Source organism: Protopterus annectens, chromosome 3.part0 (genome assembly GCF_019279795.1).
Source record: "Protopterus annectens isolate FY-2018-M chromosome 3.part0, PAN1.0, whole genome shotgun sequence".
NCBI classification, from domain to species: domain Eukaryota; kingdom Metazoa; phylum Chordata; order Ceratodontiformes; family Protopteridae; genus Protopterus; species Protopterus annectens.
This window is the reverse complement of record NC_056731.1, coordinates 1,902,443,904-1,902,470,453: the sequence shown is the minus strand read 5'-3', so window position 1 is coordinate 1,902,470,453 and position 26,550 is coordinate 1,902,443,904. Positions and strand designations below refer to the sequence as shown.

General features: G+C 42.0%; 1 protein-coding gene across 2 annotated transcripts in view; it reads right to left on the bottom strand.

The window, feature by feature from the left end:
- RMDN1 (regulator of microtubule dynamics 1) overlaps positions 1-26,550 on the bottom strand; it is a 450,051-nt gene that overhangs the window by 28,081 nt on the left and 395,420 nt on the right. For both annotated transcript variants that reach the window (XM_044065986.1, XR_006364034.1), the window contains one exon: positions 24,957-25,090. In XM_044065986.1, coding sequence (XP_043921921.1) covers positions 24,957-25,090 — 134 coding nt within the window. The remainder of the gene's footprint in view (positions 1-24,956; positions 25,091-26,550) is intronic.

The window sequence follows — 26,550 nt, the reverse complement described above, 5'->3', positions numbered from 1 at the left end:
GGCCAGAATGGGGCTATGAGGTTAACTCTGCTCCCCAACCGACAGGCTTTCTGGATGAATTTCATCATGAGTGGGAGGGGGGGGATAAGCATAAAGGAGTCCGGGGGGCCAAGCATGGACTAGAGCGTCTCTGGGGGTCTCCCCTCTGGGGGGAACTATCGCGAAGTACTCACTGCATTTTGTGTTTAAAGGAGAAGCGAAAAGATCGCAGCGAGGCTGACCCCATTTGTCGAAGATCTGCTTCGCAACAGACGGATTCAGAGACCACTCGTATGGAGTGAGGAGCACCCGACTTAGCTTGTCCGCTAATATGTTGGACCGTCCCGGAATGTGCGTTGCTATAAGAAAGCGGTTGGTGGAAATCGCCCATTCCCACACTCTCATGGCTTCTTGACACAGGGGATAAGATCTGGTCCCTCCTTGTTTGTTTATATACCAGACTACTGACATGTTGTCCGTCTGGATTGCAATAGTCCCCAGGGGAAGAAGGTCATGGAGAGCTTGCAATGCCAAAAGAACTGCCCTCATCTCTAGGACATTGATATGCAATGCGGTCTCTAGGGAAGTCCACGTGCCTTGACCGGATCTGCCTGAACAATGCCCCCCCCACCCAAGGCGAGAAGCGTCCGTGGTCAACGTGGCTTTGACCGGGGGGATCACAAAGGGCCTCCCTTCTCTGAGTTCCTGCGCATGTAACCACCAAAGAAGGGAGTCCCTGCACACTCTGCTCAGGAGCATTGGCGTGCTTAACGGGTGGATCGACAGGGACCATTGGACTTGAAGGGTCCATTGTAATATGCGCATTCGCAGACGGGCTTGAAGGGAGAGACCGATCGCTGCTGACATAGACCCCAGTGCCCTCAGGACTGACTCCGTCGGAGGAGCAGGGCTACCGAAGAAGAGCTAACACCTGATACGACAAGCTGTTCAGCCTGACTGACATTAGAACTCCTAGGGAGATTCGTGTATCTAACCTGGCCCCTATGAATTCTAGGGCTTGAGTGGGGCACGGGCAGGATTTCTGCTCATTCACTGAAATGCCTAGGTTGTGGGCCACAGACAGAGCATAATCTCTCGCCACACAGAGCTGATGCCTGTTGGTCGCGGTGAGGAGCCAGTCATCTAGGTAGGGGAAAACCTGAATGCCCTGAAGTCTCAGGTGGGCTGCAACCACTGCCATGACCTTGGTGAACACTCTGGGGGCTGAGGTGAGGCCGAATGGAAGAACCCTGAATTGATAATGACTGGCTCCGAGCCGGAAGCAGAGAAACCTCCTGGATCGTCTGTCCATCAAGATGTGGTAATACGCATCCTTGAGGTCTAACGAGCACATCCAGTCATTCTCCCGCAGAAGGGGGAGAATTGATTGGGGAGTGACCATCCGGAACTTTTCCTTAGGTATGAACAGGTTCAGAGCGGAAAGGTCTAAGATGGGTCTGAGGTCCCCCGTTTTCTTTGGCACCAAAAAGAACCTGGAGTAATAACCCAATCCAGACTGATCTGGGGGGACGGGCTGGATGGCCCTTTTTCTTAGCAGCTTTGAAATCTCCAAAGCCGCTGCCTCCCTCTGATCGGGTGGGACATCGGGGAGACGTGTGGGTTTGGGGGGAAGGTTTATGAATGGAATGGAGTATCCTCTGGATATGATCCGGAGCACCCATCGATCTGTTGGAAGGGACTCCCAGTTTGACAGGTGCTCCAACAGCCACCCCCGACTGCCTCCAGAGAGGGACAGTTGGGCAAGCCCTCAGGGCTGTTGCGCGGGTCTGTCTGAGAAAGGTTCTCTAGACCTGAAGTTACACGGCCCCCCCTCTGCCTCTGGGCCGGCGTCCACCTTGTCCTCCTCTGCCTCTAGAGGGCGAGTGGTCTGCAGCAGGATGGGATTGCTGAGACTTACGGAACCACAGCTTCTTTTGTCCCCTCTGTTTCCTGGAGAAGGATCTTTGGGGATTAGAGAAGCGGACTCCGACGGCAGACAGTGTCTTCCCGTCCTTTTCGCTTTGGACCAGCGTGTCGCGAACAGTTTTGCCAAACAAGGCAGAACCGTCAAAAGGGGCGTTCGTGAAGGACGCCTTGAAGGGATCCGCGAAGTCGCAAAGACGGAGCCAGGAAAGACGTTGCAAGACGACCCCGGCTCCGCTAGCTCTAGCGGCTCCTTCCGTTGCGTGGGAGAGAAGCCGCATAAATGTACAGGAGATGGATTTTAGAGTGGCCATTCGAGTCTCAAAAACCTTCTTGTCTGCGACCAACATGGACTCCGGGGGGGGCTGCAGCGTATTCCTTAATCAAGTCTCGCTGTAGCCTAATGGTATGTGCTATATAGTTCAGCGCCCTTATGGCAAAGGTCGCTGAAGCAAACATCCGCTTCCCAATCCGGTCAAGCGCTCGAGATTCCTTATCCGGCGGGTGAACCGAAGAACTCTCCTGCACGAGTTCTTTCTTGGTGGCCGCCGTCACCAACATGGCATCAACGGGGGTTCCTTTGGCCCAAGACGGTCTATCTGTGGGGGGACTGAGGACTTTATCGGGGCGCCTAGGGATTGGCTCCATGGTGTCGGGCTCCTTCCATGCCCTGGTAGTAATTAAGTCCACCAGGGTGTCGGCCGGAGGGGACACCCAGGAGGTAGATGGGCCTGCCTCAAAGGCCTCCAGGAACACGGACTCATCAAGGGAGGGCTTTTGGGCTGACCACCCCCCTCTGATACGCAACATTTCCATGATGTCTCCAAAGGAGACATCTTCAGGGGGTGACCTTGGGGAACCCTCCGTATCACCTAACAAGTCTGTGTCTGTGGTAATGGACTCGGGGGAGTCCAGGTGCCTCCTTTTGCACCGATGTTTCCGAGGGACTTCCTCGGTGGGGCTGTCCGAAGAGGGCTCGTCCACGGGTTGTTGTTCCTCCGCGGGAACTAGGTGGAGGGCTTGGGCAGGCTGTCTCGATGGACGAATGATGGAAGACAGACCCTCATACAGTGGGGGTACGGGTGGATCCGAAGCCCAGGTCGAGGATCTGGAGGACCTCAACAGTACCCTCTCCACTACCTCAAAAGCCGAAGGAGAGCCGCTCTCGCCAGCCTCTGAGAGCAATCTCCTCAGATCCAAGGAAGGGATCGGGGTCGGAGCCAATGCAGTCGGCGCCGAGGCAGAGGTGTGCTCTGACGCCAACAGTGCCGAAGACACAGCAACTCCCTCGATTCAGACGCTCAGCCCTCAGCCCTGAGAGCTCGGGTCCGACAAGCTCGAAGGTATAGTCGGCGAAGTGACCACCGCTATCGGTGCCAATTCCCCGGGTCCGAATGGGCCTGGATCCGATGACTCCGAGACCCGAAAACGAGTCGGAGAAGGAGTGATCGGGGCAAATATGGGGGCCGCACTCCCCCCCAGAGGGGGGGGGGGAGGCAAGAGCATCCCCATCTGCATTTGGGTCTGCAAGAACCGACGCATCATCCGATCCATATCCGCTTCGGAGATGCTTCGGGTCGACCTGGACGAAGTAGTAGAGGCGGGCCGGGAGGGCCGCCTCGACAATCTCGAGGGAGACCTATCCTCCTCCTCCGGCTCCGACGAGAAACAGGGCGAATGGCGCCAAGAGGAGGGGGATCCGGAGACCCTCGAGGGAGACTTAAGCACTTTCACTGGCGGAGCCGAAGGATGAGGTTCGGCCCGCCTTTTGTGGGACCTATGTCCTTCCTTATCCTTGTGCCTCTTCTCTCTAAGGGAAGAGGCACTAGTTTCTCCAGAGCTCAAACCCGAAGAGGGAGGTTGAGTCCTGGGTAGAGCTAAGGGGACAGACGTCGCCGAAGCTGCCGAAGCAGCTGGAGCCCGAACGGGAGAGGAAGAAGAAGCCGAATCCTGGGGGAGCTTTCCCGCCAGGATCAGCTTGTTCTTCCTATCCCAAAGTGCCCGGGGGTTAAAGGCTGCACAGATCTGGCAGGCCTCTGACAAATGGGCTGCCCCCAGGCACAAAACGCACTGAGTGTGGCCATCAGCTGGGGAAAGCTTGTGGCCACACTCAGTACATTTAGAAAAAACAGCCTTAGGCCCTTCAGACAACATTCACACACACACCCAAACACTAGGAGGGGGAGGGGGAGTGAAGGTAAACTAGTGATTAAAATTAACAAAAAGGACCAAAAACTAGTACTAGGAGTAGAAAAAGGGGCTAGCACAGACACAATGACAACTTTAGTTGAAGAAAAGTGGTTTAAAACCAGCAATGATCTCACCCAGCCAGGAGCTCTTCACAGGGAAGCTTCTTCAGCCGTGGCAAAAAACGATCTGAGGTAATGTGGTTGGTAATAGGGGATTATGGGTAGAGGGGAGGAGCTAGGAGCTCGGATCTTGGAGCTTGGAAAGCTGCCGTATCGGATCCGAGGTCGGATCCGACACCCCCACAGATTGCAGATCAAATGAAGTAACTACTTCAGATCAATAGGTTATGAAAATAGAAACTGATTTTTACATGCAAAATGTATATGTATATAATTTTTGATCGCAAAATGAACGAAGGTTTATATATTTCCAGCCATGTAGTATATTGCCTTGTATATAAAATCACAGACTTAATAATCTACTTAATAATTTGGTTAAATAAGATGTACCATTAAAATACATTAGGGCTATATATTATTATGACAGCTACTAGGTAGGGCAGGACCAACTTGAATGTCACACTGATGGGGGAAGGGATGTGAAGTTAACATGTGTACCAATAACACTTTGTTTTACAGCACAATAAACCACTCCCATGCCAGATAAAAAGTATATATACATTTAGAAAGCTTGTGAGGAAATTATTACTCTATTTTTATTTTACTTGGATCGCTTGTCTGTGTACTTAATAAAGGATTTTCAACTGGAAACAGACTGCCTTGCCTTGCTTGGATTACTTTCGAATACTTAGTAATGCTGTAGAATTATATATTTTCTATTATCACTTTTTGACTTGACGAGTTTACGTTCGTTACTTCTACTACTATTGCCCGATCTGATTATATACAGTGATTAACTAGAAATATATGGACTGAAAATCTTCCACACAGAGAAGTTTCTTACTCTGTTTTGACTTTTGAAATATCCATACATCCCTCTTATACTAGTATGTGCTCTCATGCTAAGGTCGAATATATGGTGCACAAGGAAGCAGCCTGAAGCTTTGTAGACTGGCTGGAAGTACATTATACTTGACAGCATACATCCCATACAATAATGGCTGCTGCAAAGATGATTTAATGAAAATATCACAAATATCTGGCATACACAGCACTGCATCACCAGATGTATCCAAGTAGCAGAAGTGAGCCTTCACAGTCAGAGCAGAAGTTCTACATTGTTAGATGTCTGCAACAGTGCAATGTTATACACCATCTCTATCATATTCTCTGGGTTGCAGATTAGGGTCATCAGCCACTGTTCCAAGGTATACCCAGCATCACCTACAACAAACAACAACAGACACCATTATGAGTAGTCTGCTAACCACATTCACAAGACTGGACTATTGTGGACTCTGTTGCAAGTATGCGCACATACCAATTATATGACCCCGCTGGAAGTCACTGCGCAATAAATGCTAGTATAGGTCGTGTGCCAGATGTGGGAATCATGGGAATTGCCTGGATGACATACATATAATACCCTGTGCACTGCAAACCAACTGGTAGAGGGAGTGGAAGCCCTTCCAGTTGATATAATAGACGGTACATGAATCAGGTTTACCATCATGTTTGAGTGTGAAATTTGCATATGTGTATCAGTGCTCATCTGCATGACACTATGTGGTTGCAGTTAATGGCCCTCTGGATCTAAAAGAAATGGGCTAGATCATAGAATGCCCACAGAGTGGCGGCTCCCTCCTTTGCAGTCTTTGAAGTCAAATATGCTCGTTCATATGCTGCAGCACTGCATCAAAGAATTGGTGTAGGAGTTGCGAGGCCAACACCTGTGAAACTCCTAATGTGTGCTTTGTCAGATGCTGAAAGGCCCCCATAGCAAGACTGGTTAATGCTAAACAAACATTCTTGTCCACTGAGACAGGCAATCTGTGCATGCCCCTTGATTTCATGTGAGAATGGTACATGTATACCACCTCCCTTATGAGGTCTATGTTCAAACATTATTGGTCAACTATGTCTCAGTCATAGAGATGATGGTATGCTAGCCACTGACAGTCTTCTGCAGTGCAGAAGAAAAAATAGCGACTACCAAGGTGATCCGCAACAAATACTGACCAATGAAAACAAAACTCCTAGCATCCTACCAAAAGCGAGACATCTATACATTAAAAAATATGGAGTTTACAGTAGCTGATTACCTGGGTTCACTGCACTCATTTTATAGGGTTCTGAGTTTTACCATCATGTTTGAGTGTGAAATTTGCATATGTGTATCAGTGCTCATCTGCATGACACTATGTGGTTAACTGCACTCAATTCATACTACACAAGTCACTTGCTAAAACAGTTGTGTTATGTGCATCTCTGAATCACCTACTGTCTGCACATCACTCACCCCGCTATTTTGCATAATACACTGGACTAGTCGTTTCTGAGTCTCCTCTATAGTTCTTTGCCTTACAAACATACGGCCCTACTATTTAAAGGAATATAATTAGTTTCTACTTTTATGTTGTTTCAAAGTCAGACATCAGCCAGTGCAGAACACTGATTACACTTTATTACAGTAGATCTAGCACAGTTATGGTCTGGAAGTGAAACTAAATGCATGTTGCTGTTAATAAACAAATTAGCATGTGTAAAAGGCAATCATTACTGAAAAAACGTGTGGTGTATGGAGTAATATCATCGGAAACCCCTGCCTGGATGAGCAGTGGGCATGACAGTACCATCGGCATATTCAGCCTTCTAAAAGACCACAAAGAATAAGCAAAACTATGCTATGGTTTACTAAATGTCTTTCACCAAGTTAAGGTGATTTACAAGATCAACATAAGTAAAAATAAATTCCACAATCCATTTCCAGCATTTGCTTTACCCAATTTACAGTTTTAGAAGCTGCAACACATCAATCCTGGATGTTATAACCGTCCATCACAGGACATATGCACAGAGCTGGGCAATCTGAAAACTGACAAACCAGCTACTCACATATCTCAAAAATGTGGAAGGAAACCCAGGATCTCCTGGTAAAAATTCATGCAAAAGTAGGGAGGACATGCAGTTAACAACACTAAATTCTCAATAACTGTGCTATGCTAAATTATAAATATTCTATTTATTTGTTTTGTTTTTCAGACAGGATTTTAAAATAGGTATAGCACATTCTTAGTGGCAGTATGGCAGAAGGTCCAAATTACAAAACATAATTTGGAGAATAGTAAAATGCTAATGAGGACAAACAAATATTTGCAGACTAACCTTCCAGTGCAGTGCATATGTTAGATCTCATTAAATAAGAACATATGTTAGATCTCATTCAATAAAAACAAAGCAGTTTAGTTATACAATAGTTGTAGGAGGATAAAGACTGCAGGTCAGAAGAATTAAAGAACACTACCTTAAGCAGCAACAACATTACTGTAATTAAAAGCAAATCAGCAACAAAACTAATGTGTATACGAACAGTGCTATACAAAGGATACACAAAATAGAATAGTTTAGAAGTGAGAGATAAGAAGTAGTAGTACAGAAAGGCAAGTGGTTTGTAGTTAGGGCAAAGAAGAAAAGAAGGTAAGAAGTTGGAAGGCTGAGCTGAGTGCCTGAAGAAGAGTGTAAGGTGTGACGGACACTGGTAACAGAAAACATGTTTTAAGATGTACAGACATGGAAACTGTGGGTAAGTCAGAGGAACAAACATAAGGGTAAGACTAGGGATGTGAAACAGGCCTAAGGAAGGCAGACAGAACAGAAGAATTTGGGAGTCTTTAAGACTCTTGGAAAAAGGACAAATAAAACAAATGGAAGGAGTGCAGTCAAGGCTAAAACAAAACTAATGTACAACGGCAAACACACTCACAAATATATAATAAATTAAAGGTTATGCTGCTAAACGCTAAGAGTTTAACTCAGAAACTGCACTCTCTGGAATCACTCCTCTTCTCTGGAGGATGATGTTGACATCTGGGCAGTCACAGAAACTTGATTCAGGGATGCAGAGTGTGCCCTTGCCTTGCAAGGCTACAATGCCTTCCACACTTTCAGACTGCAAAATGAACGTGTGAGAACCAAAGGAGGAGGAGGATGTATCTTCATCAAAAATAAATACACCTCAAGACTGGTTAAACAGGAAAACTCCATGGAGTTACTCCAAGTTCAACTAACTGTGGGTACAACCCCACCCCGCAAGTCATCATTAGCTATAGGCCCCCTTCAATGAACCAAGATGCCCATACTGTTTATTTGGACCTCCTTGAGGCAATCACATTACAATGAAACACTCTAGTCATGGGCGATTTTAACTATCCCTCCATTAAATGGGAAACTTATACAAGTACCAATATGCTCGTACAAAGGTTCCTGTACTTTGCTAACACTGATGCCCTGGAAAAAACAGTATGCAACCCCACACAAGGGTCTCAAATATTCTTGACCTGGTTCTCACCCACATGGGTGACCATTGCACCAACACAAGTATAGGACACCCGCTGGTTAAATCTGATCACAAATGAGTCACATTTGAACACCTGAACCCCTCTTAGGTGAAGTCAGGCTAAACATTTCACCAAAGCTAATTACACCCTTCTAAGGGATGGCATAAATAATTCCCAAGCTCCTGGTCCTACAGATGGCATTGACAACTATACTAAGGTACAAACAAATGCCCCGTACAAACACTTATACATATGTGGTGACACAGCTGTACCTGATAGGATCAAAATAAGATCCTCAATAAAAAAAAGCCTCCCTGGTGGACATCTAGCATTAATAAGTTATACAACAAGAGGAAGAAGTTGCTGTCTAAGAATAAAAAAGAGAGGTCCCAGCACTGGAAGAACACCCTCCTCTGCTTGAACAAAAAATTAATACCACTTGTAAAATCCTCTAAGGGCAACTTCGAAAATAATTTAGCAACCATAGCTAAAATAACCATAAGGCATTCTTCAGCTATATCCATAACCTAAAAGGCAGGACCCAGATGTGTGCTGAACTACCTGTGGATAGCATCACACACACTGATCTTGTGAAAATAGCTAACCTATTAGATGACAGCCCCCCCCCCCAGTCCCCTCCAAACATTCCACAAAGCATTCCCTCTACATCTCTCACACCTTGCATTTCCAAAGAGAAAGTCATTAATGCTCGCTTCAAGGCCAAAAACACAGCCTCTATGGGACAGGGTGGCATCCCAGGTTGCGTTTTAAATGATCTAAAACATGAGTTAGCAACACCATTAGATACTCTCTGCAAACACAGCCTGAGTACTGGTTTTGTCCTTGCTGAATGGAAAACAGCAACCCTCATCCCCCTTCATAGAGGGGGTATAGCAACAGACCCTGAGAACTGAAGACCCATAAGTGTAACCAGTCTGTAAGACCATGGAACGAACCATCATGGACCTTATAAATAAGGATATACAGTGGATATAAAAAGTTTACACATCCCTGTTAAAATGACAGGTTTTTGTAATATAAAAAAAAAAAAAAAAAGACACAATAAATCATTTCAAAACTTTTCCCACCTTTAATGTGACCTATAACCTGTGCAATTCAAATGAAAAACAAACAAATCTGTTAGGGGAAAAAAATATTTAAAAAAAAAAAAAAAAAACATACAATACGCTGGTTGCATAAGTGTGCACACCCTTAAACTAATACTTTGTTGAAGCACCTTTTGATTTAATTGTGGCATTTAGTCTTCTTGGGTACAAAAGACTCTGATTAACCCCAAATAAAGTTCAGCTGTCCTAGTAGGATTTTCCTGACATTTGCTTAGTTGCCTGCCATGGCAAAAGCCAAGGTTCACAGAGAGCTTACAAAGCATCAAAGGGATCTCATTGTTGAAAGGAACTAGTCTGGAGAAGGGTACAAAAAATTTCCACAGCATTGGATATACCATGGAACACAGTGAAGACAGTCATCAAAAAGTGGAGAAAATATGGGACAACACTGAAGTTGCAAAGAACAGGACATCCCTCCAAAATTGATGAAAAGACAAGAAAAGAACTTGTCAGGGAGGCTGCCAAGAGACCTACAGAAACACTGAAGGTGCTGCAGTAATTTCTGGCAAGGACTGGTTGTGTAGTACATGTGACAAGACTCTCCCGTATTCTCCATATATCTGGACTATGAGGTAGGGTTGCAAGACAGAAGCCTTTTCCTACACAGAAAAACATCCAGGCCTTGCTAAAATTTGCAATACAATACATCAAGTCTCCCAAAAACATGTGGAAAATGTGTTACGGTCTGATGAGAGCAAGGCTGAACTTTTTGGCCACAATTCCAAAAGGTATGTTTGGTGCAAAACAACACTTCACATCACCAAAAGAACACTATTAGTTTAAGGGTGTGTATACTTATGCAACCAGCGTATTGTACGTTTTTTGTTTTTTATATTTTTTTCCCCTAACAGATTTGTTTGCTATTCAACTGAATTGTACAGGTTATAGTTCACATTAAAGGTGGGGATAGTTTTGAAATGATTTATTGTGGTCTCATTTTTTTATATCACAGAAACCTGGCATTTTAACAGGGGTGTGTAAACTTTTTACATCCACTGTAGGTGGTCTCCAAACCCTTGATCCAATAAAGTTTGGTTTTGTCAAAGGCAGTTCATGCCTGTTAAACCTAGTGAACTTTTTTGCAAACATCACCAGAACCATAGAAGAAGGCAAATCTGTGCATGCAGCCTACCTTGACTTATCCAAGGCCTTTGACACAATCCCACCACATTTGGGCATCACTGATAAGGGTTGATATTCAACTGGAACAGTTTATGTCATCAGGTGGATTGCTAACTGGCTCACCAACAGATCACACTCAGTCACAGTTGGGGACTTTACCTCAACCAACAGACCTGTCACCAGTAGGGTTCCACAGGGGGTCAGTGTTGGGCCACCTGTTGTTTGCAACATACTTCTCAGAAGCTCAGGCCAAAACAGAGGGGCTTTGGCTGACAAAGTTTGATGATGACTCCAAATTAGGTGCAATCATTGAATCCCCAAATGATGTCAATGTACTTCAAGAGGGATGTCAAAGTCATGGACTCAAACTCAATGCAAAAAAATGCATTATCATCCCCTTCGGTAAAAACTATATCCCTGCAGACTATCATATAAATAATAATACCCTAAGTAGCAACTCAGTAGTGAGAGACTTGTGAATGCAAGTTGACTGTAGCCTAAACTTTGACCACCATGAGTCTACTGTAGAAAGGTAGGCATTCTACATCACACACCTCATTAGCAAAGGCATTGCCTCAAGCGTGAAAGAGGTAATAGCACCCATGTACTCAACCCTCATCAGGCCAATAATTGAGTACAGTGCTCCATTTGGTATGTACCTTACCAGACACCTGCAGCAACTTGAGAGACCTCAGAAAATTTTAACCAAGAAAATTCAGGGTCTCCAGCACATCATACAGTGACAGACTGAAGTCAGTGTCACTGTACTCAGTAGCATACAGACTATTTAGAGGAGACTTGTGCCTGGTCTACAGAGCAATTTTGGATACAAACCTAATGGAAAAGCTGCACATCTGCAAGTTGAAGGGACTTATACCTGGCCTGTGACATAAATAGGACCTGTTGGAGAGACAGATATGTCTCTCAGAGGTTGACACTCCTCTGGAATAGGCTACCAGTTCACATCAAACAAAGCCCCTCTATGACCCAGTTTAAGCATAGCCTGGACAACTGGATGAGAAACCCTAAATTCCTGCCAGAGATTTCACCTATGACCCTAATAGATATGGGCAGTCATTGCTAACTAAGATCTCAAGTTTAAGCAAGATCCTACATATTGGCTTTCTATAGTATTATATTGGGCACACATGGCTACGCTTATAAAGACCTTTGGGTCAATAGCCCAGTAACCACCTATGAACCTAAAAACAAAGCTGACTATATGCACACTTAAGATTTTTTTTTTGGAAATGTGCATCAAGTCTGATGGCAACTTGCTTCAGCATATGAACACATATACACTGTACAAGGAGTCTCTGTACCTACAGGAATATAGCATAAGAGTGTATTGACCCAGCAAGCACATATCATATGAAGATTCCTACAAATGACTGAGCTTTAACTGATTAGGGAATTCTGACCAGCTAAGTTTGTTAAAGAAGTGACAGTGATGCTCATGTGATGAACGGTATTCAGCAAACAGAGTTCTTATTATATGCCTGCTCTGGCTTAGTGGTAGCAGCAAGAGTAAGATGATGATGATGTACAGAAAATGGGACAAGATATATTCTCCTTATATAGTATTACACATATATGTAAAGAAAACTGCACAAGATATATGCTCCTTGTATAGTATTACACATATATGTAAAGAAAACTGGATAAGATATATGCTCCTTATATGGCATTACACAAAAATGTAAAGAAAACTGGGCAAGATATATATGCTCCTTATGTAGTATTACACATATGCTTCATAAGGACCTCAACCCTGTGCAACATACCCAGCTTTCAGATCCTTTTCAGCAATGATGTTTACTTTTTATCTGACTGTGTACCATATTATAGTCTGGTTCTGAGAACAGCCCCCGAAAACTTGGCAGACTTGAATGTTTCAATATGACAGTTGTCTGGGCATTTGATGACCATCTATGTCTCTAATCTATGGCATTATCATCTATGCTAACCACACTTGGCTTTAAGAAGGTTTAGTCACATGAATGCATGCACAGTGCCTAATGAAATCAGTTGCTTTCTCAAACAGCTCCATTAGCGGAGAAGCTAAAACTGCTAAACAGTAGAATTAAACTAGTTTATCTGATGAAGTTTGCATTGAGTCAATGAGTAAAGAGCTGTCTCTTGGCCACTGATACAAAAAATGGATTATGTGTTGAAGTCAGAGTATTTTTAAAGAAACATTTGCCATGAACCAGAATTGGGTCACAATGATGCTATGCTTTCCATCAGCAGGGAACCTTAAAATCTCTCATGAATGAATACTGCTGAGGTAGAAAAATGTCTGGAAGTCATATGGGCTTTAATGTATACAAGAAATGCTAAGGAGTAGGCTTGGCTGATGAACTCTGCATGACCAGTGCTAAACAGCAAATGAGCCAGCTTCAAGAAAAGTCAGCCAAGACAGTAAATCAGCTAAAACAGAAGGGGCAAAAACACAAAATTTAAGGGAGTATAGTGCTTTGGAAAATGAAGAAAAATAGCTCAGAGGGAATATGTGAAAAGAAAAATGGAGTATATCGGTTTGGGGAAAGAAACATGGGAACAGCAAAGGTGTGATGGCTGCCATTACCAAATTTAGAAGGTAAGTATGGGAAACAAAGACCAAAACTGCCAGATTTTCTAATTTGTTCTGAAAAAGCACAAATAATACAGAAGTAGTAGCAACCAAGTAGAAATTATCTGTGGTGGAAAGACATATATTTGTGGAATACCATTTCACTAATGAGACACTGAAACGTCATCTGCATTTTGTGGATGTAATATGAGACACTAAATGGAGGAGATTATTCCTTGCTAGTTTGAAGTTGTTCTGGAATAGTAAAGTGTTGATTTTTGACAATATGGATGAAGCTATTTGAGAAAATAAGAGACGAATGTAAGAATAACCAAACTAAAAGTGGAGCAAAAAGGGGATGAGACTGTTGAAATAAGGGACGATACAATGGCAGTAACAGACGGTGAATGGAAAGAAGGTCAGGATTTAACAAGTGTCTACATTTAATTCTACGACCAACACAAGTGGATTATTTGGAAAGTTCTATGCGATGGTACAAACTGAAGTATGCTGTTATTAAAGACAATGTACAGAATTTTCGGCTCAATATGTGTTATAGGGAAATGGCCTAAATATTAAAGAAGTGATAACCTTGTAATCATTTTTGACAAGTTCTGTTTATAAAAAATACATTATTCACTTATGTAACTATGTTATTGAGGGTATGTTGTTACAGATTTGTGTTTATTCTTATTAGCTATAATTAGAAAAGTTTGTTAACATAACAGTTTGGGCAGGTACTTGATTTGCCTGTTGCAATTTCACAGGCTATGGAAAAGGGATACCCTACAAAAGTGTGAGGTTTGAGTTTGATCTCTACTTTTTCCTTAGATAAATAATCACAACAGGAAGTTACCTGAGCAAAAGTTATCATCGTGCCATGTTTATATTACCTTTGTTCGGGAACTTAATTGTGAGATTTAACACAAACCAATGTGCATAAAGAACATTTTTTTTCAGACAAAGGTGTATATTTAATGAGGCTAAGCTTATTAAACTGTGAAAATTAATCAAGGCGTAATAGTACATTTAAGGTTGCATAGTAAAGACTGAGCTGATATACTGAGTTACTGAATACATATAAATATTTACTTTAAGAAACTGCTTGATCTAGTGAAATTCTTGATTCTGCAAATGTGGATTTAATAGTCTGTAATCATATTAACATTTTGGATTTAATAGTCAATAAACATAAGAATATCTTAATCACACAGCAGAAATACAGTTCAGGTATATCGACATTATTTGAATGTTAACTTCAAGGTAGTACTAACGTTTAGCTTTAATAAACCTGCTTGAATTATAAAGTAGCCAAGATGGCATCAAAATGAGAGGCTATGTCTGTGCATTTTTTTGTACCACACAACACACCATGTTGCAGTTTTAGATTGCTGTACTAGATGAATTGGCATTTTAGTCTCTAAACGACCTAGGTAGAACATTTAAAGTAATCCTGGAGAAGCCAAAAGGCTGCACTGCTTCAGAATTTGGAAACCAAGTTGCTTAGCACAACACATATGTGAGTGGAATGTGAAGTTGGTGTTATATGCAAGCGCTGATGTTCCGCACTCATGGTGTTCTTGAAAAAGGTGCAGTGATTGAACATTTTGTGTATTGCACAAATTTATGCTTGGAATATTATTTTGACTTTGAGAAAACATGCATCACATCTGCCTTGATGTAACTAATAATGCGTTACTGGCCTACTTTATTCTTTGTTGTTTGCCACACTATGCTCTCCATTTGTGGAAAAAAGTACTGATTAATACTGCAGGTAGTATTTCAATGTTCCCTTTGGAGACTATCAATTGATGCTGATAGTCTACATGTATCCTACTGCATAATGAATTATCCTGTACATTTTGTCACCTGACTACTGTAAATACCTACTTTATTTTATTAATACTACTGTATTTTTTTTTAGTAATCTTATTACTTCCTGTCTTTTAATAATCTTCTATTGAAATCAGTTCATTTACTATGTATTAATATTGATTTTTTAATTTGTAATTTTTAAATTGTTATATTTCAATTTTTTGTTGCCAGTGGAGCTTTTCTCCTCGGGCCTCTACTGAAAATGGAAATATATCCAGTTAGACTAGCCCGGTTAACAAATGTAAAATAAAATAAATAAAAATAAAATAAAAAATAAATTATTTTACAGATTATTACGGACACACTTTTTTGTGTAAGATTTAGGGTCCTCTTGTGCTGTAAGAAGTGTACTGTTCTCTTGCCATTTATAATTTATACAGTTGCAGCCTCTTAGAATAAAGTGTGGTCTTTTGGTATAATATTTTTAATTATCATATTTTATTTTGTTCGTAAAGCTGAAAAACTGTGATGCAGCTTTGTATTTTTCCTTAACATAAATACTTAAGCTATAACTGTTTGTTTTGTGCAGATTGATCAATGAACATTCTGACTGTTTTTGGCAGCAAAATGCAATTATCTATAAACACTTTAATCTGTTTATATTAGTTATACCTGGTTTGTGGTATACGTCTACATCTCCCAATTAGCATACTTGGGAGGTTTCAGGATCAGGACAGGGAGGGAATTAGTTGTTCTTGCACCAATATTATTGCTGTAAACATGCTTAACTTGTCAGTGATCTTCAGTCTCCATTCATTATCTCACTTTTGGTAGAACAACATGTGCATTTTACTACTGTTTGGTTTCAGAGTTCGTTAACACCCATAAGGGGAAGTTAGGCAGGCACATTCCGAGTTGAATTACAAGTAAGGGATAACAGAATATTTCGTTCTGAGACCTGTATGGCATCCAGAGAATTTCTAAGACAAAGCTTTTTATAGACACTTAGAACATGAAAACTAAGATACATTTTATTCAAACACCTCATACGTCTGCACTTCAATTTTACTCATAAAAAAGAAAAGGATATTGTACATATTTGCTTCAGGAAACTCAACAAACAGCTGTGGAGTGGCCTTTCTGGTTTAGAGTTGTTTTTGTTGTTGTTTGTCTTTCGGCTTTTTCCCGGTAAGGGGTCGAAATTAGTGTAATTCAAGTCGAAAAGTGTTTGTTTGCTGTTTAATTTAATTGTTTGGCTGCCCACTAAAGTGTGCTAGCCTGTACTACTGACTTACTGCCTTTTCTGCATTTCTGTGTGTTTCTATTTAAAAACAAAAAGAACAAAAAAATATTCCTTGTTTTCCTGCCTCTCCTAAACTAGTTAGACCAGTTTACAGGCCTTGCTGTATCCTGGGCTGTGCTGTAGTTCCTGTGTTGTCTATTGCCTTACTTGGATAGAAGGAAGTTTCTTAGCTCACCAGTGGGAGTGGGGAGCCTTGAATAGCCTTCCTGTCCTTGATGGAAGTGACCTCAGCACAAGAAACTGTAGTAATTGGTCATTTGGGACCATTTCTAGCTCTTTTGAAGTTCCCTGGTTAAAATCTGCCTCTGGCATTTTTTTGAAGCCATATTGCCCAGACACAGCTCCACGTGGTCCTGTTGAGTCTTCCTGTCTACAGAGAACTGAAAAAAAAGCGACTGCTTTCCTGATTAAGTATCCTGCTGTTTTTTATATTTGTTTTACCTTCTACTGCTTACCTAGAGCAAACTTTAACTGTTTTCATAGTTATTTACTGCATTTTTTATTATCTGCACTTAAAAATACATTTTAGTCGAAATTAGTCTAATTCAAGTCGAAAAGTGTTTGTTTGCTGTTTAATTTAATTGTTTGGCTGCCCACTAAAGTGTGCTAGCCTGTACTACTGACTTATTGCCTTTTCTGCATTTAGCGCGGAGTTGCCACTAGAGCACCATCGGGCAGCACCGGTTAAACTATTTCTGGCTCCGTAAAGTCTGATATTCATTTTTTCCCTTAGAACTGCTCTACTTGTAATCTAAACAGTCTATTCTCTATCTGTAAAGCTCAACACTTGTTCCTAAAGCATTTTTTAGTCAGGTAAAGCACTTCTATATTATACAAAGTACTTCACTAGCTTAAAACCCCCTTGAGTATCCACTTCCCTATAGGTCCTTTCTGACTCAGTTACACAGCAAACTTTTTAATTTCTTCTAGCATGTCAAAGGGTCAGTTGCTAGCGTCCTCTCCTGCTCAGCTGGTGAATCTGGGAATATTGAGGCAATGTTACAATTGCCTCATGTACACAGACAACCCTCTCCTCCTCCCACAAAACACAAATACATGCGAGAGATGCAACTATATAGTCAAACTGGAGGCTGAGCTCTCTCAACTCAGGACTGGCAAAACCAGACAGGAGGAGAAGGTAACCACACACACCATAAACCCAGTCTCACATAGAACTATCACAACTACAAATCAAACACAAACGCACAAAGACATACTCGGAGACACTGATCAAAAATCTACCAAAACAGCAGAGGCCTCCAAAGCAGACACCCAAACAACTGCCACCTCATGACATAACACAAGCAACACATAGATCACAAAGTCAGTGTGCAAATCAGTCACAGCCCTTAAGGCCAAACACAATGCCAGACACACTTGTCATAGGTGACTCCATAGTCAGACACACTGACATCCCACTCACCAGACTGAACAAGGAGAGGGTCACAGTAAGCTGCCTGTCGGGCGCTAGAATCCGCCACATAACACAAGCACTCAGGTCACTCCACAGCAAGTACAAGTATGACTCCGTCATTGTCCATGCCGGTGTGAATGACCTGAGACGCACCTCCCTGGACTACATGAAAAGAGACATAAAGGAGCTCTCAGATTATGTAGCCCAGGCTGGTATGACCCTGACCCTGAGCAGTATCCTACCTTCACCAAGAATGATGCCACAATACAGAGACAAAATGATCAGTTTTAATAATTGGCTTAATTTCTGGTGTCATTCTAAGGGGATCCAATGTCTGTCTGTCTGCCTGGAATGACATGCTTGACAAGCCACGCTGCTTCGCAAGGGACGGCTTGCACCTGTCACCCCTGGGTTTCTGGATATTGGCAAAGGCTCTTGCCACCCCATAGTGCCTTTTTTAGACAAGGCTCAAATTCTAAACCCACCGCCCTAGAAAACAATAATGGAAAAAAACTAAGGGTAATGCTGCTCAATGCCAGAAGTCTAAATCTCAAGATGCACGCCCTCGAAGCCCTCCTCAGTATGGAGAACATCGATGTCTGTGCTGTGACTGAAACCTGGTTCAAGGCTCCTGAGAGCACCCCGGCACTATCAGGTTTTACCTCATATCATGCGTTCCGGCCCCAAAACCCGGACCATAGCACAAAAGGAGGGGGTGTATCCATATTCATCAAGGATACCCACACCTCCAGGCTGGTGGCAACTCACGAAGCATCAGAGACCATTCAGGTGCAATTAACCATAGGCAAAACTGCTCTACAGATTGTAGCATGTTACAGGCCACCCTTTCAAACTCAGGAACCCCACACAGCCTTCCTGAAGACACTGGAGAGTATAAATGTCTCTCCAAATGCCATCATATTGGGTGACTTCAACTACCCAAACATAGACTGGGAACATTACTCAAGCCCCAATACCCTAGCCCAAAGGTTCCTGGAGTTCATAAACTCAAATGCTATGGAACAACTTGTCACCATTCCCACAAGAGGTGAAAATATACTAGACCTGATCATCACAAACATGGGGACAAAATGCTCCACACCGGAAGTATATCCCTCATTGGTGAGATCAGACCATAAACTAATATCACTGGAGATCCACATCCTGCCCCCACCCCCAACAAAAAAGACCACAGTGAAGAACTTCTCAAAAGCCAACTTCACACTTCTTAAGACTGGTGTGGTATCCTTCAAGGCCCCTGAGCCATTGGAAACCACAACCCACGCTGCTGAATCCCTTACAAATGCTTTCTATGAGCACCTCCAGGATTGCATGGATCAAGCAATCCCAAATAAAATCAAGACCCTTTCCACCAAAGGCAAGCGCCCGATCTGGTGGACCCCAGCCATAAACAAACTTTACAACAAGAGGAGAAAGCTACTACAAGATAGAGCAAAATCCCTAAAAGGGAAGACATCTCTGATCAATACTAGTAAAAAACTACGATCACTCATAAAATCATCCAAGGCCAACTTTGAGAGAAAAATCGCCAAGGACTCAAAAGACAATCATAAGGCCTTCTTTAGCTATGTTAGAAATCTGGGTGGAAACTCCCAGATATGCTCAGAATTAGTCCAAAATGATACAAAAATCACTGAACCCACAGACATTGCAAACATACTGGCAGACAGGTTCAGTGAAAATTTCTCCCTCCCCCCCCCAAAAGGAGAAATATCTATCCCAGCAGAGTGTAGCCTCCCAATCTCAAATGCCCAGGTGAGAGCTGCTCTCTCTAAAGCTAAAAACAGCATCAATGGGACCGGATGGTGTCCCCGGCTGTGTGCTACACAAACTCAATGAGGAACTAAACCCACACATAAGGCTGCTGTTTAATCTTAGCCTTACCACAGGATACGTACGGCAACTGTGGTCCCACTCCACAAAGGCGGTGCTTCTACGGACCCTGGTAATTACCGCCCCATAAGCTTAACAAGCCTGGTCTGCAAAGCTATGGAGAGGATCATAATGGAACTCATAAATAAAGACATAGGGGACCTACAGACATTGGATCCTACCCAATTCGGCTTTGTCAAGGGCAGATCATGCCTCTTGAACTTGGTCGACTTTTTTGAAACAGTCACCAAGGTCATTGATGAGGGTAAGGCAGTTCACACAGCCTACCTTGACCTTGCAAAAGCTTTCGACACAATACCCCGCTCGGGTATCATAGAAAAGCTCACCAGCTTAAATGTAAACCCACATGTCACAAGATGGGTTGCAAACTGGCTCAAGGACAGAACCCACAGGGTTAGAGTTGCTGGTGCCATGTCAGACTCCAAGCCGGTCACAAGCGGTGTCCCACAGGGCTCAGTCCTGGGCCCCCTCTTGTTCAGCATCTACTTTTCAGAAGTGCAGGCAAACATAGGAGGATTGTGGCTGACAAAGTTTGCAGATGACTGCAAACTGGGCGCCATAGTTGAAAATCCATCAGACACAGATATCCTTCAGAGAGGTCTCATAGAAATGGATAACTGGTGCCAGAGCCATGGCCTTAAGCTAAACGCCAAAAAATGTATAGTCATACCCTTTGGTAAAAAAAGTTACCACATAGGTGGCAATCCATTAAGCACAGAAGAGGTTATCAGGGACCTGGGGACCCAAGTTGACAGTAACCTTTCTTTTGACACTCACATTGCCAAAGTGGTTAGGAGGACCTTCTACATTGCCCACCTGATTATGAAGGGATTCACATCCAGATCAAGGGAGGTCATTGTTCCCCTGTACTCTTCACTTATCAGACCAATGATTGAGTACAATGCCCCATTCGGAATGTATCTTACCCGACACCTGCAGCAATTGGAAAGACCCCAAAAGTTCCTCACCAAAAGGATAAAGGGGCTCAAAAATATGCCATATGCTGCCCGACTTAAGAAACTCCAGCTCTATTCAGTCGCATACCGTCTGCTCAGAGGTGACCTGTGCCTGACATACAAGGCCATGTCCAACCCGGAATTAATGGACATGCTCCACCTCAAAAAATCCAAATCCACCAGAGCCACAAGAGCAAGAGACTTAAACCTCAACACGGATATAAATAGGATGTGCTGGAGGGACAGATTCATCAGCCAGAGACTCCCTATGCTGTGGAACAGAATCCCGGTCCATGTGAGACAGAGCACCTTGCTGGCTCTGTTCAAGAGGAATCTTGACCAGTGGATGGGAGATCGTAAGTTTACCCCGGGGATCATCTCTGTATCACTGCTGGACAGAGGCACGGCAAACTAATGGGTATAGTATTCTTCAACCTAAGGGGTGGTGAAAGCCACACAACTCTGGCTAGGCTTATAAATGCCCTAGGGCAGATAGCCTAGTATGAACCTATGAACTCCGGTCCACTAATGACTGGCAGTAGATTTTACGAAAAGCTGAGGTGCCAGCTCGACGCCCAACCTTCAACAAAGGCACGCCCATTTACGTACGCATGTCTTTCGAATGCTACCCAGCTGCGGGGAGGACATGCAGACTCCACACAGAAGGCACTCCCAACCAAGCCGAGAATCGAACGGGAGAACCTCTTGCTGTGAGGTAACAAAGCTACCGCTGTGCCAGGCTAAGAGAGATATTCAAAGAAAATTCATAAGACTAGAATGTAAGATTGTGCTTTTCTTCAGCTTTCAGCTATAATTTTAGTTTATGTATCTTGCCAACAGGAACTAGTTTTTTTTCATCAACTGTTACAAGGTATATTCAGTTCTATTAACCACAATAGTATAATAGTAGACTGGAATCTAAGCCTTGGCTTACCATTAGATAAATAAGGATCAAAGCAGCATATCAGAATAGACAGTAAAACTATTAACCAGTTCAGTTAAGGTGTATGACTGATCCTTGCTGTGCTCTTTATCACAAAGAGTAAGATTTTGCTTTCTTTTCATCACCTTACAGAACATTGTCATTAACAGAGTTCTTTTTAATGTTGAGAGTTCACCAGAGGTTTACATTTGAATATATAATTTAGAACCAATATTCTTCTCAGATCATTCACTAATGCACTTTAAGATTACATTGCAACCAGATCTTCATTCCTAATCTAACTGGAGACAAGATCTGTATGTATTGCAGAATAAAGAAGTTGGGGGAAAACTGCTATCACCTTTCTTGGCAACACACCAGAGAATCACATTAGATGGGTTGCCTTTAAATCTAAGAGGTTCAACTAGTGTCATATATAACACGATACATATTATGACAAATAACCCTCTTGGAAGAAAATATTTTGCAGTTAGACAAATAACTTCAGCAGAAATAGAGTTTGGATACTTCTTTAGTGACATCAATACAAGCTTTAGACCATTCACTATTTGAATCTAAAATTCATGTCAAATAAGTACAGCAAACTTCCATCTTAGCTTCTGGCGAGTCTGTTAAAACTTTATCATGTTTCAAACACTTCATCAGTGTCAAGATGATGGCCATACTTATATGCAACCTGAAGAAATACTTAAGGTTTTCTATTGTATATACAATGAAACATATGCTTCCACTAATTCACATACAAGTTCAACTGACACTGACAGTTTTCTCACTAAGTTTTCTTTGAATACAATTCCAGAACCAAGTTCTGATTTATCATTAGACAAAGTATTAACCATTACTTCACAATTCAAAATTCAAGGGCATCTGTCCTAATTTTGTAGAAGATATATAATTATATTGAGCATAAGTATATTAGTGATAAGTACATGAACCAATCAAAGACAATTTTATTCTTAAATTGAATTCTGATCCCCCTGCAGTAAAACAATACTGTTCTGTATGTCTTACCGATATAGATGATGATGATGACGCTGACATTTATTCAATGAAAGACTCCATTTAGGATCATGGACTAAAGGGAGGCTCAGAATATTATTATTATGCTGGAGTTAATTCTGCATCACAACACACGAACACAATCAAAAAGCAATTCTTGCACCAGATGCAAGCAAAGCATTTAATCTTGGCCATGTCCTCTTTCTTTCTTAGAAGATAAAGTAAAGAACAGCAATCCCTGAAAATTTTATCCAAGCCAAAAAAGCAGAAACAAATATTTGATTAAATACATTTGTGACAGGCGCTAAGGAACAATGTGTTACATAAAAGGCAGAAGGTATCCAGGAAAGACAACAAAGACTGATAGGAGAATTAGAAGCATTACAGAAGATAAGGATAAAGCGCATACCACAAAAAATTATAAAGACTTTATAAAAGGGGCAGGGGTTATCAGATTAAGACAAAGAAAAAAATATATATCCATCTTTCACCCCAAGCAAGTTGAACTGGCTGTTATAGCAATTTTGTTCATTTACAAGCTTTCTAAATTAAGTTGACTGAAGAATGTCCTAGAAAATATGGAGTTCTGTAAGTCAGGGGCTACAGTAGCAGCACACTACTATCAAGAAGAGTGCAGTTATACCGTTATACCAAGGAATTTAAGCCGACCAGAACAGTGGTTTTAAGTCTTCAGTTCTATGCATTTGTAAATATTGAAAACATCTTACAATTATAAAACGGTAACATTAAAATTCTCCTTTCAAGAAAGTATTCTAATGTGGACTAAGGAAGAAAATGGGATTTGGCCCTATTCTGAAACGGTAACATTAAAATTCTCCTTTCAAGAAAGTATTCTAATGTGGACTAAGGAAGAAAATGGGATTTGGCCCTATTCTGTCAGTGCAGCCAGAGTAGGAATGTGGTTCAACTGCTAAATCTAAGGATGGTATGTCAGATGCAACCAGTTTTTAAATCTAAGCAGATGACTCACAATACTGATATAAAAAATTCCCACGACTTTTGGTGGAAAAGTAGTGGGAGTAAGCCTTGTGGAACTAGCCCTAACATCATGCAGTGAAGATAGGTATATAGTCACTAACAGTGTCCACTATGATCTCAAATGTAGCAATTTTCTAACAAGAACATACTAAGATATAGTACGTGAAAATATCAAACTGAAACAAAGAGTTTGTGTGGGAAGGCAGGTTACACCAATGAATAGATTTTACTGGCAAGAAGAGAAATGCATGTGTTTGTTAACCATACTCCTATGGCAGTCTGTAAAGATCAGACAATGGGATACACCTTGTGACACTGCTATTTATTCAGAACTCTAAAGGAAAAAATTTGCTTCCCACAAGTAATGCAATTATTAACTTTTACTGACATCGGTAAGGAGCAAGAAAAAGTTTCCCCAACGGGGTACTTAGCTTTAGGTTGAAGACTTCGGTTCTGAAACTTGAAAACAAAAATATCAGGAGTCGGCCGACTGGCACTTGTGAACTGCTTCTGCTTTGGGCACCGCACAGCAAGAAAGACTTATGAAAATGGCATTGGCTGCGTGTTTTATACCCCCGACGAGCTGATGTCATGGAAGAAGCGACAGCAACCGATTCAGGACCCAAGACTTTGTTATTCAGGCCGACTGAGGGCAACCTGCCAGCAGATTAACCAAATGTAATGACTGCAACAGTGAAACACGAAGAACATCTGCAGAATCAGAAAATATGCGGAAATATGTTTTTAGAAACACAGGTGATGAAAAAAATAATGGTATTAAAATAAAAATAATGGGATTAAAATGTGAAGGGTGAACTCTAATAAAACTGAAATTGTAAAGAAGTGAAATCAAAGATCCAAGTACAATGTACAGTCTTACATTTAGTAGGGAAAAATGCAAAGGTACAGTGCCACAGGTGATTTTTATTTGCCAAAATATTCTGTAATGCTGCATTCCTGCATCAAAAACAAGCCAAGCTAAGATCTCAGAACTTCTTCAGGCTAAAGAAATCAAAATTTAAATACTGGATGATAGGAAAGTCTGACTGGATTTCCAGAAATGACATGTATCTGCCAGACAATGATGCAGTTGGTTATGAAACAAACCAAATCACATGTCAATATTTAAAGGAGAGAGGAGCTATGACTAATCCTGTGTCACATACACCAGTAAAATGCAGATTCCAACTCACAATTTACTTGCTAGCACTGAAGAATAATGAAACAAATGCATTCCCTCTTACCTGCTTGTCTTCTTCGGTATATGCTGGGTGGTCTTTCGCTTTAGTTAACCATAATAAGGCCATCTTTTGACTCTTAAGCTTCAAGTAGGTCTTGCCCAACATAAGTAAGTTTTTGCTGTAAAAATTTGGGTCCACTGAAACAAAGGTTACCAAAAAATATTTACTTGTAATTTACCAAACAAAAAAAGACTAAAGACATGCTTGCTTAAAATGAAAATCTGTTGAAGTGCAAATATATGTATGAAATACAAAAATTATCTCATAGGATGGATAACCACTACAAACATCCTTATGGATTACTGAAGAATTTTTGGCAAATGAGATCTGAAAAGCAACTACTCAGAGGTCCCTCATCATGACAACCTAAAGCAGCATGCAGTTGGAATAGGCATAAGGATTTTGAATTAACTGCATTCAATAATGCACTCCCCTCAAAAATTACTTTTGTCCGACCTCCACTTGGTCTAACAGACCCAAATGAACATGTTTAGAAGAGTTCATCTGTTATTAAATGAACAAATAATGATTAAGTATGCTTTGGGAGAAGGAAAGGCAGGAAAGGAAAAGGAATGGGTCATATGATGGGAGCTAGCCAACGAGGAGGCCTCATTCTATCTGCCTTCTTTGGCTTACAGATGGATGAGTCTGCATCCTTCTTGCATGGACAGCAGAGAAGAAGAGCAGGTTGCATACCCAGAAGATGGTAAGGACAGTGAATATGTGACATGAAAGCATGCAGCAGAAATGGCATCAGAGTCATAGTCTAGCACAAGCAACTGTTTACATTAATTGATGGTATGTTCATTAACTCATTCATCCATCCTCTACTTGCTTAACAACACACTGTGAAAGTCCAGAGAGGTATGACTGACCAGCATCCAGGAAGATATGAGAGAGCAAACAGAGATCTGCTCAACTACCACTGGTGATCTAACTTCAGATTAGGGTAGCAAAGAAAGTGGCTTCTGAGGCCCAAGTTCAATTTAGGAAAAGGACTGTGGACCCAAACACTCACTCTGCAAGGGGCTGCAGGCTATCTGCATACTCCACCACGGTGAAACTCATCCTGGGTCACACTCCCAAAGCAAGTGCTAGGTATTTTCTCAATATTAAAGTGTAAAGTCATTTGGGGATGATGAACAAGACACTCACCACTCACAAGAATGAAAGACCATGGAATACGAGCTTTCCGCATGATCCACTAAAGTCACAAATTTATAGGAAGATAAAAAGTTTGTTCTTGAGCTTGCCTCAGGCTCCCTTACCATCCTTCTTTTTTAGTTCCTGCCTTGTACTGCACGAATGACCTTCAGACCAATGACTGTTAGGAACCATCCATCCCTGCATGCAGGGAGGAGGAAGTTTTAAGCTTCTCTCACTGGTACCTACAAGTGGCTGGGTTACTCTGCTGGTGCTTTTAGTACCATTAGATGCTGTAAAAACCTGGGCCTAGAAAGAAGAGGTATTTCATCTGGTGCTCCTGAATGGTAACTTACTGACTACAGGGGCACTAAGAAGGCAACGACCTTTTAGGCTTTGGAAAGAAATTAAACTTTTAATGCCACACATTAGGATCCAATCCAAAATCTACAAG